General features: G+C 47.5%; 2 protein-coding genes across 2 annotated transcripts; one reads left to right on the top strand and one right to left on the bottom strand.

Annotated features, from left to right (window-relative positions):
* The first annotated feature begins 1,736 nt into the window (after positions 1-1,736).
* LOC136546942 (probable glucuronosyltransferase Os03g0287800) lies at positions 1,737-6,793 on the top strand. Its single transcript, XM_066538897.1, has 3 exons — positions 1,737-2,673; positions 4,167-4,419; positions 6,252-6,793. The coding sequence occupies exons 1-3, from the start codon at positions 2,006-2,008 to the stop codon at positions 6,408-6,410; spliced, it is 1,080 nt and encodes a 359-aa protein (XP_066394994.1). The 5' UTR covers positions 1,737-2,005; the 3' UTR covers positions 6,411-6,793.
* A 1,512-nt stretch (positions 6,794-8,305) lies between these two features.
* Positions 8,306-10,643, bottom strand: LOC136500956 (protein disulfide isomerase-like 5-1). Its single transcript, XM_066496442.1, has 4 exons — positions 10,287-10,643; positions 9,762-9,820; positions 9,486-9,661; positions 8,306-8,618 (listed from the first exon to the last, which is right to left on the bottom strand). The coding sequence occupies exons 1-4, from the start codon at positions 10,626-10,628 to the stop codon at positions 8,536-8,538; spliced, it is 660 nt and encodes a 219-aa protein (XP_066352539.1). The 5' UTR covers positions 10,629-10,643; the 3' UTR covers positions 8,306-8,535.
* Positions 10,644-19,287: the final 8,644 nt, after the last annotated feature.

The raw sequence follows: 19,287 nt of genomic DNA, 5'->3' as shown, positions 1-19,287 counted from the left end.
ACATCCGGTTGCTAGATAGCAATTCTGGAAAAAAAATGATCTTTGGCTATTCAATAGTCCATTTTGAATAAAAACGCATTTTACATACATAACTTTTTGCACATCTTCATACTTAGGAAGCCTGTAATTGGTCAGGCGATATTGTGTGGACATGACTTTGTTAGGATTTTGGTAAGCTCTCAGCGCTTCCAGCAAGTAGCTTTAGGTTCAATGTGAGTACGTAGTTATTAGATTGGATTGTGCTTTGCGACCTTAGAAAAGGGTTTGAGAAGACGACTAGGCCGCCAGAGGAGGTGGGTGTGGGGGCAGAGCATTGGTGGCGCAAGTGCAAGCGCAGGCAGAGGAAGATGGTCGAAGCGGGGTAGCTCGGTTAGAGTTGTTCATGCAATGGAGGTGGTAAAAGATGATCGGATACTAGAATGGCGCATGGCACCACATGATATATGGGAAGTAATGTATAAGTCTCAATATGAAGAATGTTGCAAGAACTGCAATGTCGATAGAGATAAAAAACGTGGAACAATTTAAATCAAATTGAATAATCAGTTTTTTATCAAACAGGTTTTAATTGTTGACATTATCAATGCCATGTGAGTCATGCTTAAAGAAAAAAAACTTTTATTGACTCCTAAAAGTTTATTTCCTTAAGCACGAGTCACATGTTATCTATATGTCAAGTTGTCAACAATTAAAACCCGTCTGGATTCTTTAAGCACAACTCAGAATGTCCCTAATTTCTATACAGCAATTTTGTATTATCGATGCAATGTGAGTTGTGTTTAAGAAAAAAAACTAATTATAAATTGAAGCTCTAGATACTTCACGGATCTCGTTTATTTGTTTATGATCGGAATGCATAGCCAGTGATGTTTTCTTTGTTTTAATTAATTCTGTTGCTGCGACCTGCTCATTTGTTTACGTACCTATTTGTTCCTGCGTCAACGTATCATTTTGCCTTTTGCTAACCCCTCTTAACGAAATACTCCTACATGCTAAAGCATGTTCGTGATTTTTTTTTTCTCATTTGCTAGCACACGAGGCTGCCACAATTTTTCCGCTGTGACTGGGCCAGTACTTCATGCTCGACGCCGACTGAGATTGTAAGATTGTCCATACTGTCATATTTGGTTTTAGGGATGAAGAGAGATATCGAGTAATTTCATAGAAATCAGTTCAATTTCAAAGGAAAACATAGGACAGAAATTTTTCACGTGTTTCAGACAGACCCTAAGCGGTGATACGCTTCAACGAACCGAACGAAGCTTGCTTGGCCGAGTTAGAAATGGATAGTCCAAGGAGCTAGGGTGACAGTGGCAGTGCCATTGTAACGCAGGCAACTCTAAAAGTGATATCTTTAATGCATTACAGACGTACACTAAAATACAATACTAGTACTAGCAAAGTACACCGGCAGTGTGCTAACGTTTTTCGCAGGCATGGGAGCAAGAGTCCGGAATGGGACATGTATAGCACCCCCACTACTGGTAGCGAGGCCGAGACACCACGCACGCGTCCAGCCTCGGCTACGAAGAAAACACACCATGCTGCCACGCGAACACGTACGCTTGGTTGGGGAAGTGTTAGCATTAGTGCGTCACTAACTCGCACGCCACCTAATGATTACTGCTGCGTCCGGGATGAAGGGGGGAAAAAAAGCGTGACACCAACTCGACACCGTCTCCCCTCGCCCGCCCGCCCGCTCCGCTTATAGCCTGCTGCCATCCTGTCCTCTCCTCTCATCTCCTCGCTCCGCTTCTCTTCTCGTATCAACTCCTCCTCTGCTCGTCACCTCTCCCGCCCTTTTTAAACCACCACCACTACCAAATTTGCTTGCCTCCCACCACCGCTTGCCGCGGTCGTCTAGCTAAGCTAGCTAGTTAGGCCACGCTTACATCGCCGGCTTCGACACGACGCGACGCGGATTAAGGGACACGACGCCAGCAGCCTCCGGGAGTTGGACGAGCTAGCTAGGCAGGCGTTGGCGTTGTGCTGGTTGGTCTCTGTCATGGGGTTGTCCACGGATCACGTCGGCGCCGGTGGGCGGGGCAAGAAGCAGGCCGGGTCGCAGCTGTGGAAGAAGGCGCTGCTGCATTCCTCGCTCTGCTTCGTGATGGGCTTCTTCACCGGCTTCGCTCCGTCGTCCGTGTCCGACTGGACGTCTGCGGCGGTGGCGGCGGGCCGGGTGGGCAGCAGCCACGTGGTCCGTGCGCTGCCGACGGCGGCCGCGGGCGGCGGGGCCGTGAACCGGAGCCTGCTGGCGCACGGCGGCGCGGACCTCCTGCTGGGCGACCCGGCGTCCCCGCGGCCGCTGCTGGTGCTCGTCACGACGACGGAGTCGACGCCAGCGGCGTCCAGCGAGCGGGCCGCCGCGCTGACGCGGATGGCGCACACGCTGCGCCTGGTGGCGCCGCCGCTGCTGTGGGTGGTGGTGGAGGCCGCCCCGGACGTGCCGGCCACGGCGCGGCTGCTGCGCGCCACGGGGCTCATGTACCGCCACCTGACGTACAGGGACAACTTCACCGCCGCCGACGCCGCCGCGGGCAAGGAGCGGCACCACCAGCGGAACGTGGCGCTCGGACACATCGAGCATCACCGCCTCGCCGGCGTCGTCCTCTTCGCGGGGCTCGGCGACGTGTTCGACCTCGGCTTCTTCGACCAGCTCAGGGAAATCAGGTACCGTGCCACCAGCCAATAATCATCCTTGCTTCGCGTCGCGTATTGCCAAAGCAAAACTACTCGCCTTTTTCATTACACGGTTAGTAGTTAATCAAACAAAGGAAGACAATTAAAAGCGCCGATCTTTCTTGATGCGAGCAAGCTAAGCTAGGCGCACGCCGACGCCATGGCGCTAGCGCCCAAAGCACACTAGTCATCGCTCGGCTAGCGACTTTGTCAGTATGTCCCGAGAGCAACAGCTCACGCACAGCAACACCGCCTGGTGACCACTGCGGCGGGGGGCTAGTTTAATCGGCGGTGAGAATCCGGGGCATGTGATGTGAGGAGGTCGCCCTACCCATCCCGGCGTCTGCCATTCAAGGGTCCTTTCCCTTTTAGCTGACCACCTCAACTCCTTTTTCCAGCGCCTGCGCTGCACTGTACGACTACTTCCCAGTTCAGATCTCGGCGTACAGACAGAGAGACAGACAGACGAGAGCCCCGGCATGGCAGCTGCTGCTGCACTCTGCGGTCCTTGGCTAGTTGGCTTTGCCTTTGTTCCCTTGCGTCCTTTTTTTTATTTGTTTGTTTCATTTACTGCAAGTGTCGCGGTACAGCCATGCTTGGGCGACATCACGACGGGTGGTGTCCGGTATGCTACCGGTTTGGTCATTGGTGCTGTGCATCGGTGAGATGATGATTGCCACCCCTCAACTAACGGAGTCGCCTGCTGCGGATCTGATAGGGCGCCCGGAAAGAAATGGTGGTGGTGACCGCGGACGCCAAAGCGCGGTTGCATTGCATTGCATGCCATTAGATGCACGGCCGCTGCATGAGCCCCCTCGCCGCCTCACAAAAATCTCAAAAAAAAAAATACTCAGTTTCCGGTTTCCAGTCACGTTTCTTCTGAAGTCGATGTGCCGCGGCCCGCTGATGCGGCAATTTGCAGAAAATGGCTCTATCTGCAGGTTGTCTGTTCAGTATTTGTTCACTCTTCTTTCCTTTTCGACAACAACGTAAAATCCGCTCTTCTTTCAAGTTTGCTTTGCTTCAAAACCTGCCTTTGTTGGTGGTTAGCTATCATGCTAACCACTTTTCGCGATTCAACAAATGTGTGTCCATCCAATCTGTACTGCCATTTCGCCTACCTGCTGTCTCATATCAGCACCGCCATCATCACATGACTTAACCACTGTTCTAGTTAGATATAGTACGGAAGGCTAGCTGCACCTTCGACCTGCCCTATTAGTAAGTGCCTCAGTGATATTTTTGGGGGCGGCATTAATGCTCAGTGATTAGCAGCTCAGCTTTACTTTGGCATTTGACTGCATCTTCGAAACGAAAACGGCAACGTGACATGGACACTGCGCTGTTGTTACGTCTGTACACAGTGCACTACACATGAGCACTTCGGACACAACTAATCACGACACGACGTGTCTTGTCACAATGCTGATCGCCTGATCGGAGAATCTGACGACGCTGTCCCCCCCATTATAATTCTTTTGCAGCGCGTTCGGTGCGTGGCCGGTGGCGACGATGTGGCGCGACGAGAGGAAGGTCGTGGTCCGGGGCCCCGCGTGCAGCTCGTCCGCGGTCACCGGCTGGTTCTCCCAGGACTTCAGCAACGGCACCGCGCCGGCCTCCGCCTCCACGGCGAGGCCTCCCGAGGTGGACGTCCACGGCTTCGCCTTCAACAGCTCCGTGCTCTGGGACCCCGAGCGCTGGGGCCGCTACCCGACCTCCGAGCCCGACAAGTCCCAGGTCAGTCGCCGCAATCACCCCTTCACGCATCTACTTACGATACGACATGCATGTGATGTGTGATGTAATGTGGTGTACAGCGAGCGGCGTTGCCGTGTGTCAAAGAAACCCGGAGTGTAATTAGCAAGCGCTCGCCTCGCCTTTCGCACGGCGCCGTGGTGGTCTGCACGCCGTTGCGTTGCAGACGCCCGGGGTTTTTGGGGGTCACATTGGCCCTGTTTGGATCCAGGGGCTGGAGCTAGTTTGTGCTAGTTTGAGCTCAACTAGCCCAAAAGTATCTAAACAGGAGGGCTAGAGTGGATTATTTGCAATTAACCCACCCAAAAAAACTATCCCCCAAAAGATGTGATTATTTGGGCTAGTTCTGGTGGGGTCTACTGGAAACTCTTATTTTTTTATTACTCCACCCGCACCGGATCCTCGCGACTCCCATCCCCCCATCGCTTCCCACGCCGAGCGCACCAACGGACGCCTTCGCGACGCTTTTTCGCGGTGACTGGCCGTCCTAGCCGAGCGACCAGAAATCCGCTGGGTTCATAGTTTTCACCTCGCGTTGCCGGGCACGCACGGGCTGCTCCTCGGGCTGCCAGAACAATGTAAGCATGCGTGGTTCATGCCGCTATAGACTAGAGTGACAGACAGGAGCCGTGAAGGCTGCAGTTGCTTTCCAGCGGTTCGCGGGGCCCCCTGCCATGCCTGAGACGCTGCAGGGGGCGTTTTCTGATAGCACTGCGCGGCTGCAATTTGCTTGTGTTTGGTAGAACGTGTGGACGGCAGATTTCGCGCCTCCAAGTGGGTCTCCAGCGCCCGCAGGTCAGTGCGCGGGAGGAGGCCACACAAGAACCTGCCACACCAAATCCAGCTGCAAAGATGGTTTAAATGAGCCAAATGATTAGAAAAGTATATTTATTGTTAATCTAACCCTTGCATCAAAACACCTCTTGGATTAGAGTTAGTTCAGAGCTAGTCTAAAGCTAGAAACTAGCTCTAACCTCTAGCCGAGCTAGAATATCCCAACAGGGCCATTGAAAGAGGCATTTCCGCCATGAAAGCGGCGTTTCGGCCGTCAACTAGCGCGCCGATCATCATGATTCATGGCCGATCTGCTCGTGCATGTGGCACAGGTAGCTGTGGTAGGGGGAGGGAGGGACGAGAGGGGAAAAAAAGCCATGTCTCGTGGCCCATCTGTCCTAACTTTCCCGTGTCAAACATATCCGTCCGTGTCACCGGTCACCGGTCACTAACACAGACGTAAAGACGAGTGTTCCCATTTGATGATCAAGAAGATTAGTTGCTGGTTTCTTCTAGCAAATGCCGTGGGTGTCGGTAGCCGGTACAGTGCAGGTGCAGCAATCGACAAAACAGATCGAATCCCAGAGGATCTGGAGACGGCATTTGCAAATGCCAAATCGTGCTTATATTTCTTTGTTATTATATTCCGGGGCGTTGGACTGATTTGGTGCGGTAGGAGGGGAGGAGGGGTCCATCGCTAAGTAGGATCTGTGCAGCCATGATGAAGTTCTTTGCAAGGCAACCCAGTTGGTGGCTGTGGCTTGGCTAGTTGTAGCAGTAGGACACTGGCCCTTTTTTAAAAAAAAAACATTTCTTTTAGGTTTATTGCCCCCCTTTTTTTTAAAAAAAAATAGGTGGGTTACAATTGGCTGCTGATCTTTCTTGATCTAACAACTAAAGCAGCCCGTTTGTTGTGATGGTCAATCATCCAAGGCTGTGTTCATTGCTCCTGTTTGATGCCAAAAGAAATCATGACTCCTTGCTTGAGAAATCCAAGATTACTTGCCCTGACATGTTTTTTGGCTTCTACTGTCTTTCAGGACTCCATGAAGTTCGTCCAGCAAGTGGTTCTGGAAGATCTAAGCAAGGTGAAGGGCATTCCTTCCGAGTGTTCAGAGGTCATGGTATGGCACGTCGATAACACGGCTGCGCCTTCTTCCTCGTCTTCGCAACCATCTATGCACAACAAGAGAAGATAGAAAGAAAGGCGAACCATAGATGAAGAGAACGGACGAGCTGGATGAGGACGGCCGGAGTGGTGTACATTGTACATGCATGTGGCTACACCGTTAAGATGTTGATTGTCCTGCTAGCTAGCTTTCAAGAAGGAAAATTTTGGTTTTTCTCACCAGAGGATGGATCAACCTCTGACCCCCCGCTTCTTCCATCGTAATGTACAATTTTCCACTATTCTTTTCTCTAAAAAAATTGTGATATATGTATAATTTCTTTTTTTTTTCTTTTTTACTCAAGAGGGTTTAGGTGAATACATACATAATACCCCCTTGAAGTGTCTCTCAAGGATGTAATGGATAGAAGGCAAGCTAAAAATCAACTTAACAATGATGATACACATTATGTTCTCTTTTGTTCAGAAGTTACTCCAATGCAAGGTGTCAAATTCGCAGAAAGGATAGACGCCTGCACCAACTAGCATGCTTCAGAAGCACACAAAACTATGGCGTTGTTCTTGGTGGTCCCTGTACCCGTTCATTAGGAGCAAGATAGGGGGCTCTTCAGTACCATGGCATGCCTGTTGTTGGCCCATCGCCATTGTGCGAGAAATTAACTATCAGCATGTTCGTTTGGCTGTGGCTTGTCGTAAACGATCGTAAATTTTCAGTCGGAACAGTATTTTTTTCTCACACAAACCAACCAGCGATACTTCTTCACGAACCAGCAACGATACGAAGCAGCCAACCGAAGAGGCTGTATAATGGTGAGGCTAGCAATTAGGAGCTGATGTGGATTGGACACATGCTTTTGAAAAAAGGAAGCGGCCATTATGGAGAGCTATAATCTGCAGGTGTCTTGGTACTTTTTTCCTAGCTATCTTGTCGCCGACACTGTTGCAAATTGTAAGAGTCTGTTGCCATGGCTTTCATCTGCAGTAACGGGTAACAGACATGCTCAGATGTGCTTTGTCGTGTCTAGCAGATAATTCATGATCAATTACTTACTTGTTTATTAGAGCCTGAGAGTAAGGGAAAACAAAAACAGAGCAAAAACCCTGCACCACCTGGCAAATGTTTCTCTCGTTTCTCTTTTCTGTGGAGCAGTGCCCTTTCCATTGGTTCTGAACTTCTGGCTGCCCAGCGGTATGAACATCTGAAGAACTGCATGTCCAAGTCCAAACTGTAGCTCTGAAGATCTCTTGGCTGACTAACTGTAGCTCTGATTATATACGCAAAAAATCCCAACAGTTTTTGTGCAAGCGATCTCCGCAAGCACAAGCTCTGAATCGCACACGCATAGAACTCATTCTTCACATTTTAGTTTAGCGTCTCCACCTGATTATCGTGGCTGTCCAGCTCGAATTGCTGAGCTGTGTGCATCGATCCGTCATCCATGTATCTTCACATTGTGGAATTTGTGCCCTATGTCGTGTTGCTGTGATGGAGAGGAAAATATACACATGCGTAATGCAGTATCTTTTTTTTTTTTTTTTTGAGAAACATGCAGTATCTGTATCCCTGTCCTCGGAGGTCGCAGCCGGCCTGGCCTGCTGGCTGCTGGGCAAACGCTGTTGACTTGATCAATGAGCCCAAGATGCCTTCGGACAAGCCCCTGCGTCTCCCTCAAGATCCTTCGGCATGTTCGGGAGGCCGTAAACGATCGTGGATTATTTACTGCTGGCTGGTTTGGTGTGAGAGAAAAACACTGTTGCTGACTGAAAATTTACGATCGTTTACAAGCAAGCGAACAGGCTGCTTCTTGTTGTTGCAAAAAAATGTAGCAGCTTCAGCTCTGGAGCCGAAAAACTCTATCAAACGGACCCTTAATTCCATTGATCAAGTATCTGAAGGGGGTCAGTTCCAACATGCTGCATAAATTTATATTCTACCACCAGTTTAACCGTTGGGAGATGAGCAAGTGACATAAACGACCTTTGTATCGTTGCATTCTAATCATTACTTAAGTTTGTCAATGTGATGAAACCTATGGTATGGAGTACAGCTTTCATGAACTGATTCGGACTTGTAATTTCGAAGATACAAGGTCATTTCTTTCCTGTAAATTGGATTTGTAAATGCCAGGATACAGGACAATGTTGCAAAGCATTGTTCCTTGTCTACACCACATGCTTGCTGAAACTCCCCTGCCTCAATCACCTTGGAGCTTTGCCTCACCTACTTTCTCAGCTTCATTCAACACGAAGTTCTTCAGTGACTCCACATCCCTAGGTCCTGCAGTTGCATGGTTGAATCCAGATTCATGTTGATGTCAGTACAGAATACTGTCAAATGAAGCAGAAAACCAAAGGAAAAGGAATATGTTCACATGCAAAAGCACCGTAACAGGCATAGAGATATAAAGGACAAGTAGAAACAAAAGCAGGGCGAAACAAAGAATATGTAATATAGGCAATTGGCAGTTACAAAGCACGGTTCTCAAACAAAAATGCCTAAAAATTCATGGCTTGTACTTAATGTTAAGTGTAAGCTAGCAGATGCATAAATGTAAGCAGTGAATTTGAGTACTGGGTGATAAATAGCAATGCAAAATTACTATTGCATATAATCAGCTTTGGGGGCATGGTCCAAGCTCCGAAGGATATGAATTCATTTGAAGGTATGGCGTAGCTACATAGGCAGATTGTAAGCAACAACTCCAACAATACAGTACCATAGCATTCAATGGCTACAAAGAGTTCAGCAACAAAAATGATATTCATTTTGATAGTAACCAGCATGATCTACTGATTTATGAAATATGATATGTTCTTCTCATCATTCAGTTACACATATTGCCTCTGATATTAAACCTAACAGTATCTGCAGCATGATTAGTGAATTTAGCAAAATCTTCATAGAAGAGGTGACCTACTGATCTAGAAGTAAATTGTGCATGGAAGTGAGCACTTGTCAGGTACACAAATTATTTAAAATACAAAATTCGAATTCGAATTTAATTACAAAGATTTTACACAGATTCCACTCCCACTCCGAGTATAATCCATAGATGCTCATAAGGGGGGTGGGCCAAAACTCAAACATGGCTTTAAGTTGGAACTTCTGCCCAAAAGTATGGTGAACTGGTGAAACAAACTTTACCTTTATATTTTGCTACTTCTTCACCTTCATAAAACACCTTGAATGTTGGGTATGAATGGATATCCACCTTTGAGCATACTGGTTTGCTGACACCACAATCAACTTGCCCTACCTCAATTTCATCCTCACCTTCCATAACCTTTCCCAGGTCCTCCCATAGTGTTCCAAGGTTCTTGCTGCAAATGTCATACCCCAAACAAATCAGCTTTGTGGCAATAAAAACTCTATACATGATAAGCCAACATTCATCTAACCCCTATGAGAAGCATGTGTTACCAGTATTTACACCAGGGGACGCAAAATTTCACAAACCAAACTGTGTCCTTCTCTTTTATCTAAACAAGAGAGAAACGTCTCAGAATCAAACTTGCTTGACCAAAACAAACATACAGACACCAAAGAAATTTGAATAGCATGCATACTGGAACAATAAAGCAGGTCACAGTAGCACTCTCTGGCTTTTGTTTGACTAGTAATTCCTCATTAGAAAGTAGCAACGAAATAACAGATTTGAACTCTTGCACTGTCTATATCAGGCAAGAGGACTGCAAAGGTATTCGTTTAATAATGGCGAGTGGCAACTTAGCAACTATGGAGTCATCGAAGTGAAACCATTGAAGGATTTGACATACTACTGCCAAAGGCCAAAGCTCGCTCCATGACTAAGCACGCCGATCTGTCTAGTATGTAGCGTCGCTAATCCTTGGGTCCATTAGCGCAACACAGGAAAGGTACAGCCGCGCCAAGTATCCCCGACTAGGTAAAAGGCGGAGTCGCGGAGAAGGGCACGGCTGGGGTTACCTTGTCGGGGAAGGTCTCTTCGGTGAGGGTGATGACTTCGGCGCTGGAGTGCACGGTGAGGACCACGAGGACCGTGAGCGACGCCAACAGGAGGTGGATCGGTAGGCGCCCTCGTCGGGGAGCGCCTAGATCCATGGCTCGCACGGACGGCGACGACAGCGACGGCGAGGGGAGAGAGAGGGGAAAGAACTCAAAGAAGAGGTGGGGTGGGGTGCGGTGTGCGAACAGTGAAGTCGATGACTTGGTATTTGCTGGGCCGTTATGGGCCGATAGATACGACGCCTTTATCGTATCAACTTCTGGGCCTCCGCAGTGTCTTCGTGAGTGCAGCCCAGTTCGCATTACGGCATAGCACTCGTCAGACAGCTTTTGATGGTTTCTGCAATTCTGCGGCCTCTGCTCTGAGTGCTCTCTCCTGTGTTGGCGTCTGTCTGTACTGCTGTCTCCACTCGATCTCCTATCAGACTCTGAGTCCTTTTTTCCCGTCCATAAATTCAAACCTGCTGCTGTTCATTCACGTGACCCCCGCCCTGGTGATGATGCAGCAGAGCACAGCAGGCTAGCGCGAGAAGTTCGCAGGCTGCAGCGACCGAGCGAGCAGAGCGGCAGAGGAGGGAGGGGCATATTCCCTTCCCGTCAGCCACAGCGAATCAATCAGCTCGCCGGGCGATCGGCTGGTTCGTCCGGGGCGCACCGTGCTCCGGGCACCTACTTTTTCTTCGGATGGCGGAACCAAAACTGCAAAAGGAAGAAACAATGAAAGGAAAGCTGCACTGCACCGACCGTAGTTGTTGTTGACCGCCAGTCTGGCAGACACCGCTCATTGCATAGTGCCTACGGGTACTCATCCTGCTAGGCTGCTACCACCTCTATCGACTAGTACCATCTTTTACGGGTCCAATGCTCCAGTGCTCCGTCATCCACGCTGAACTGGAGTTTGTTTACTTCCCCTGATCGGCCGGCGTACTCCATCCATCTCCATGTGAATGTGTGATTCTCGGTGCAGGTGGACCTTCAATTTGCATAACTTCGGTTGTCATTGCAAGAGAGGACCATCCGGCGACAGCAATGGCATTGGCACGGGCCCTGGCCTTCCCCGCCTGAGTGACCCCTGCCATGCGGCGGGCGCAACAAGTGACCACCGACAAAAATCCACAGGCCACCTCTCTTCTGGGAGTACTAAAATTCAGAAGATCACGGAGGAAGAATCAAACCGTTGGGGGCTTTAGCTACCCTACCCAACCCAACACATTCCACCATGTTCCCCCACGGCAGCACCACGCCGTCCTGCTTTCGCAGCAGCAGCGGCTTCTCCTTTTGTCAACCGCACAACGCACGGCCACGTTCCGCGCCGCCGGTTCGCCGGCCGACTTGGTTATTATGCCTTCGCATGCCACCTTATCTCGACCGGTGACGTCTCGCTGGATGGTGGGCATGTTATCTAATCCGTCCTTTTCTTGCGAAAGACGCCAGAGAACTAATGATCGTGTGATGACTCATCAGCGGCCCCACGATGGGGCCCAGCCACGGCCTATTATCATGCATCGCCTCACGATTCTTGGATGGACGCGCTTGCTCTCGATCCCTTCCGCTTGTCCTGGACAGCTCACATCTTGGTTCTAGAAGCAAAGATCATATGCAACACGAATAAAGATACTCAACTTGCCTCCCGTTCTGTTCTTCCCCACCACCACCACCCCCCCCCCCCCTCTTTTTGCCCCTTTCAGTGTCATGGACAATTGCCATCCAGAATTCAGCTTTGCATCGTAATCTCATCGGCGTTACTCTATGGGAAACTGACGCCCACGACGTGTCTTTCTTGGAATTTCGCTCGAATAAGTGGTGCCTGGTGGACCACATTCTCTCTTGAGGCACGTGGCAATGGTTCATCATGATTCCTTTGTTTCATTGATATTGATACGTATATCATGTGCAGCTGTTTGCTCTAGATTTTATTTATTAGCCCCACCAGTCTAGTTTATAAGGCATTTCATGTACGTCAAGAGTCAAACTTTATGATCTTTGATCCATAATAAGTTACTAATACTTTTAATTATTGTAATACAAAACTTGATACTATTAATTTTGCACTTCTCCTGTATTTCTGGTGCCTGAATTTTTAGATGATTTTAGGACTAGGTCAAGTAATTTTTTTACTTTTGTAATTTATTATTTGTCTTTGCATCATAACATATTAAATTTTTGTCCTTGTCTTTCTATAGAAATAATTATAAATTGTTAATTGTCTTTGTGCCAACACAAATCAGATTTTGTCGGGTTTATGGTTTTGTCTAACGGATTTTTATTTTCAGTACCGAAAATTGCAGATTCTACAATTTTAGTATAAAATATCTACAATAACCGTCACCTGAAAGGAAACTAAAATTCATGCGCCTGAATTTTAGCAAGTCCCTTAATTTTGTAATCAAATTTAATATCCAATAATTATGAGTCTATAATCATAAACAATATAGTATAATGATCAAAGTGTAATTAAGAAGACCATCGGTGTTTCGGGTAAGCGCCGGCTAGTAAATTTGTATATTGCGTGTCGGACCCGGATGGTGTGTTGGGAGGACACAAGAATTATAATGGTTCGGGTCGAATGTCCCTACGTCCAGTTTTGGGTTGCTCGTGTTACAAGCACTGAGCTTGTAGTAGGGTTATAAACGGACGAGAGAGGGAGGTAGCTCCCAAGTCTCTGGTGTGATACGATGTGTTTGTTCGATCAATCGATGTGCGATGAATCGATCCCCTTAGTGGGACACCCTGCTTTCCCTTTTATAGGTCAAGGGAAAACAGGGGTTACAACCGAAGGGAAGAGGAAAAAAGAAAAAAAAAATAAGGCTTCTGAAAGTACGCCGTTCTACTCTTCGCGTCGGTCCCGCTAACTCTGTAGATCGTGGTGGCAGCGGCATCATACCGGGGTCAGGTTGGCCGCTGCAGCTTACGTGCGGGCGTCATGCGCCATTCTCGTTTTCCACCTCATCCGAGAGGACAGAATGGTCAAAGGGTCCCCTGACAAAAACCATGCGGGAGGCTAGCGGTACAGTACCAGTCAACTGACGTCGGTTGACTTATGTTGGACGATGGTCGGGCAGGGAGTTGGCAACACAGTGACCATGCGTCCGTCACTGTGAGCGATGTGAGTTCCCTAGAATAACATGTCGTGGGGACGGGTCGTGCTGAGATGTGACCGCTCCCTGCACGATGCCAGAAGTTTGACCCTAAGTAGTTGTCGGTGCAGAAAGTGACCAACAAGTAAATATTTGTAGTTTTGCCGTACGTTGTGATCGGAAGTGGCCTAGCACTCAATGATACAGGATTTATACTAGTTCAGGCAACGTGTCCTATGTCCAGTTTGAGTCGGTCGGTGACTTTATTCATGAGCCTAGGTGCTCAAAGTTTATAGTGGGGTTACAAATGAGAAGGAGAAAGATGGAGGGTACAAAAGGTCTGGTAGGACTCCGATCGGAAGGGCTGAGAGCAACAGGAGCTCCGCTATGAGCTAAGTGTTCAAGCGTGTGCTTGAGGTTTGAACCTGGCGGTTCTGTGGTTGTGAACTAGTGAACTTGATTGATCTAATAATCTTGAATGACTTGACTGAATCTATCAACCTGGATTGACTTGACTGAATCTATCAACCTGGATTGACTGGGTCTTTTGGGAGAGAGCGCATCCCCTTTTATAGATGAAGGGGATGGCCTTACAAGTGAGAGAGAGAGAGAGAGAGAGTATGTATGCTACCGAGCCTTGCTGCCCATGTCAGCGGGTACAGGATAATGGTAGGCGCCTATAATACTGTTGAATGTCAGATGCACCTAGGAGGTGGTGTTGTCTTCTTTGGGTATGGCAGGCGTCGACGCCTGCCACACTATTGATACCTAGAGGCATGCAAGGGGTTCTATCATGTTCATTCGGTACGGTAAAAGCCGGTGCCCACAACACTGTCAATGCCCAGAGGCATGTGGGGGGCCTCACCGTATGGGAGTTAATGGCGTCCACAATACTATAGGAAAAACATCTGCACCTACAACACTGTTTTGTTAGGGAGGTTATAGAGTACTATTTCTATAGGTGTACAGGGTACGGTCCCTAGTATTGTTGTTTGACTTGTGCGCCCTGCCTTGCTTTCTTCGTTCGTTCCCTAGTCCATTCTGAGCGGGCGTCCCCGGTTGGTTGGTCCCAGTCGGCTCTAATTGTGTCAGTCGGAGAAGAGCGGTGAGCAGGGTTTTTGTGTACCCCGGTCAAAGACTTGGGGTTGAAGTCAGAAGTACTGCTTTAGCCAGGCCTTTTGATTGGAGAGGCCATTCGGAGGGGGGCTAAAGACCGAAGTGAGCCCTCCGATCGGAGAGGTGGGCTAGAGTTAGAAAACGGGCGTCACTCCTCCTCGGCCAGACCTTTCAGTCGGTGATTGGATCGCCCTTCTGGCCTGTTGTTCAGATACTTGGGTTGGCCCATGAGTTACGCGTTGTCGTCTTGGGCTGAGCCTTTTTTGGGAAGCCAGTCCGTGAGGGACCTCGGGTTTATGAACCCGATAGGAGCCCCCGAGACCTCGGGCGATTTGGACAGAATCGTCTAGGGGATTTTTTGTCTTGAGGTGGGTGCACGCGAGCACACCCGTGTGTAGTCGAAGTGTAGCCGGATGGGGCGAGTTTAGGGTTGCAGACCTAGGCATTGTGTCTTGAGCCCCAGAGCCTCGTTGGGCTTTGGTAGGGGTCGGTTTGAGTTGTGTGTGTTACCCCGTCCTCAGTTTCTCACAACCGAAGGGGCTGAGTTTTGTCCCTTGTCCCGATCGCTCAGGCTCGAGTGACGCGCTCGGTGAGTTCGCTAACGGGTATGATCAAGTGGAATCCAGGTCTGTTGTTCGTGATGGGGTCTGCATAGCCCTCTTTGTGACATTCCACTGCTCCTTTACCTACAACCCAGCAGATGCCTGGGTTGTTCCGGAGACCAACCTGGGTGGCCTAATGGCCTTCCCTCGATGGAGATTCTGTGGGCTTAGCAGAGGCTTAGTGTTAACACTGGATTTTGGTCGATTCTAGAAGATGACAGGTAGACCCACATGCGGGAAGAAGGGTGTTCGGCAAACAAAACAAGCGGTCGGCTAAATGCTTGTGCGGTCGGTTACTCTGGAAGGCGGTAACTCCATTCGGGAAAACAGAAGATGGCAGGCAAGACCGATCGGAAAGATGAGAGTTGTAATAATAAAGGAATCTATAAGTTTAGGGTAAGGAATCGTAAGTTTCCAAGTTTGTTTAGAAGTTCCTTTGTAAATCGTAGTCCTCTGGGACTCACATTTTGTCTAGGGTATAAATATTGACCCTCGACCATTGTAAAAGAGGTTCACAACCAAAATCAATACAACCGGCCCCGTGCCAACTTTCGAGTCCTCTTGTCGTGTCGTCGAGTTCTTCGAGAGGAATCATCGATCCGTCGACCTCCGTAAGTTCCGACAACCTTGTTATCATGTTTAGTATCATGCGGTGGATTTAGATGTGATGCAAGTAGTCTTGTTTGTTTTCAATGGTCGTGCGGCGGATCTTTGCTTGACAATCAAGAAGTCTTTGCTTATGCTTTGTGTATGAGTAGATACCGTGCGGCAGGCGTTTACTCAATATGCTTAGTGAAAGCAAGATAGTTATCGGCTCTTTTAGATATGGCAAATCTAAATAGATTCATTAAGTTATCCAGTGTTGCATGTTACGGAACATTTTATATATATATTCGTAACACACTTCTGCCCAATCTAGATTGATATTGTTCGGCCTTCTCTCTCTTGTGGTTTTATTCGTGTTTCGACGATCATTGCTTTTTCATAATATCTTTGCAACTAGATAGTGTGCTCATAATGGCTGAATTATTTTAATCTAGGTTGTCACATGTCGCAGGTTCATGCATGTTAATCATGTTTAAGCTTTAACAAAACCAGGTGTCGTGCGGCAGATGCAGGTTTTGGATTAGTTTAATCGTTTTTATTTGCACGTTCCTTCTTCATGGACCCCAATTCGGCTGGACTGCCAAGTTTGGTTATGCGTTAATTCATAATTAATTTCACTTGTTCAAATATGTCTTCCCATGCATGTGTATTCGGCGTTCAGGTTTCCACGTGCATTCATCTTACAATTAGCCGAAACGGTTTATGAACTCATTAGCAGACAGCTCTCTATAGCTATATGTCGTTGTAAGTGGCTTCAGGGCCGTATATGTGGAACTGTCTGGTATTACCCGACATGTTCCGGTTTGACATTTAATTGTTTTATCCCTTGTTAGTTTTTTCAGGTCAAACTGACTGGCACGCTTCCGGATAATGAAACACCCGGGAACCCGATTGAAGCTATGCTTTTCGGCTTGCTGTGTGTGAGGCACAGTGCGTCACATTTTGTGTCAACACACTTTTTGGCACGCCCAGTGGGACCATCTGCTAGTTTAAGATGGCATCTGAGATCAACAATGATCATGTTCTGGATGTAAGCATGGCAGAATTGCCAGATAATTATAAGGATTTAGTGCTACAGGCATGTGAGCAATACCAACGGAAATGCTTGATGTCTTTTTCCAAAAACAAGAGCAATAAAGTATTTCAAAAGCAATCAATGCCAAGGGTTCTTCTTCCGCATCAAACTGATTACACTGAAGAGGAGGATGCTCAGAAGATGGCAGCCCTGGTCTATAAAGCTATGGGAGAAACCATGACAAATCATCACACAGCTTTTTTGAATACCTTTTGGGCAATCATGATCAGTACTTTTGGTCCAATGGTTGATAAATATTTCGAAGAAAATGTTGGACCACTCAGTGGGCCGACGCTTTTCAATGTTCCAAAGCATCAAGAGAAGCCTGTTGGAAAAGAAGTAGCGTCGCCTTTAAATATAGGTGGATTGACTCACACTGAAAAGCAATCACATTCCACCCATGGCCAAGTAACATTTGGTACCACGGAAGAAGTGCCACCTTCAGCTTATAGAGTTTCTCCAGCATCAAACAGATTGCAGAAGAATATGTATGGAGATGGGTATCAAGAATTTACTGATTACAGTGCTATCAATGCTATGCCAAATCCAGGGTATAGAAGTGTTTCAGGATTGCCTTCTGGAGTGCAAGTACAAGGAAATCAGGATCCAGGCATTGATGTTTTGATGCACAGGATGGCTGATATGATGCAAAATCAGTTCGGATTGAAACCAAAGAATCAATTCTATTCATACAAGTCTCCTTATCCAGAATGGTACAACAGAGTGGCGTTGCCTCCAAGGGTGAAGCCTCCAATAGATTTGACCAAGTTTTCTGGTCAAGATGATACTAGTACCATAGAGCACGTCAGTCGGTACTTAATGCAGCTTGGAGAAGCTGCTTCAGATGAAGCTTGGAGAATTCGATATTTTCCTTTGTCTCTTACAGGACCAGCTTTCACATGGTTCACATCTCTACCAGCTCATTCCATTGGTACGTGGGCAGAACTAGAGCAGAAGTTTCATTCATATTTCTATACGGGTACTAATGAGAAGAAGTTGGTTGATCTCATGAGTCTAAGGATGAGAACAAATGAGACACCATTGGAATATCTTCGCAGATTTAGGGAGACCAAGAATATGTGTTATTCTCTAAATTTACCAGATGATCAACTACTTGGAATAGCTATAGCAGGAATGTTGCCGAATATCAGGGAGAAGTTGTTCGGTTTAGAGTTTGATGATCTTGGCCAACTTACACAGCGTTTAGCAGCTATGAGTAATCAAGCCCAAGGATTTAGGAGAGATAATCGCTTTCAGAAGAACAATGCCACTAATGAGGTGTATCAAGGCTTTTTGGATGAAGCGACTGAGTATATTGATGAAGATGAGATAGCTGCAGCTGAGTTAAATTGGGCAAAGGAACCCACCCAAGTTAGTCAACGCTGGTTGAAACAACAAAAGGGAACCTATGATTTTGATGTTACTAAAGCAGACAGACTTTTTGCATTGTTGATAAAGGAAGGATGCATCAAGTTGCCAGAAGGACATCCTATGTTACGTCCTGAAGGAGTGAAAGACAAAAAGTATTGTGGCTTTCATAACACTAATTCTCACTCTATCAATGATTGCCGAGTGTTCAGAATACGAATCCAGAAAGCTATCCAAGAGGGACACTTGAGGTTTGATGGCAAGATGAAAATTGATGATCAGCCTTTTCCACAAAATATGATTTCTTTCTCTGTGAATATGGTCTCTACCAATGATCTCAAAGGTAAAGGCAAGGTGAAAGTGTTGACTTCTGATAGAGCAAAGGAGAGTGGTGCTGTTGACCCGGATCGGCAAGTCACCAGTAAAGAGCTGTAGCAACGAGTTCGGTTTCAGAATAGCCGAACCGAGAAAGGTCAAGCTTCCAAACCCAGAGTTACATCACGTATTTTGCTAAACAAGTGGCAGAGGGAACAAGAGAAGGAATACTGTAAGAAGCAATGGTTTATGGAAGAATGCCGGAGGTATGAGGAAGAAGTATACCGAAGGGAGCAAGAAGAATACATAACAGAACAGGAGCAGTCTCATTGGGGTTGTTTGTTCTTTAGGCATTGTTGGAATGAAGGCTTGAGGTTGCCTGCAAGAAATAATTGTCCGGAGTGTAGTGCTCAGTACTCCGAGTATAGGCAATCTCGAGTCAACCGCTGTCCCATCTATGAAAGAGGAACGAAGGTTCCTGAAGATGATCGGCGCTTAAAAATAGATGACTTTGAGAATCAGCAAAGGAAAAGAGTTGCAGGTTCAGGTTGGATTCATGATAGAGTGCATGGTGAAGAAGCTGACTTCTATAAATACGTATGGCAAAAAGGACAGTGGTGTCCTCCAGGCCTGAGGAAAAGTCAGAAAAGAAGAGTTCAACGGTTGAGGAATAGGGAGTTGGAACAGGAAGTTACTGAGACAAAACAAATATGGCGTCCTAAGAAGAAGCCTGATGGATGTGGTCCTTCGGCTAATGCTTGCATGGCTTTCTTCCTCCCATTAGAGTTTATAGCTCCCGAAAG

The sequence above is a fragment of the Miscanthus floridulus genome, chromosome 1, assembly GCF_019320115.1.
Source record: "Miscanthus floridulus cultivar M001 chromosome 1, ASM1932011v1, whole genome shotgun sequence".
Classification (NCBI taxonomy): Eukaryota; Viridiplantae; Streptophyta; class Magnoliopsida; order Poales; family Poaceae; genus Miscanthus; species Miscanthus floridulus.
The sequence above is the reverse complement of the archived record's forward strand: the minus strand, read 5'-3'. Positions and strand labels throughout refer to the sequence as shown.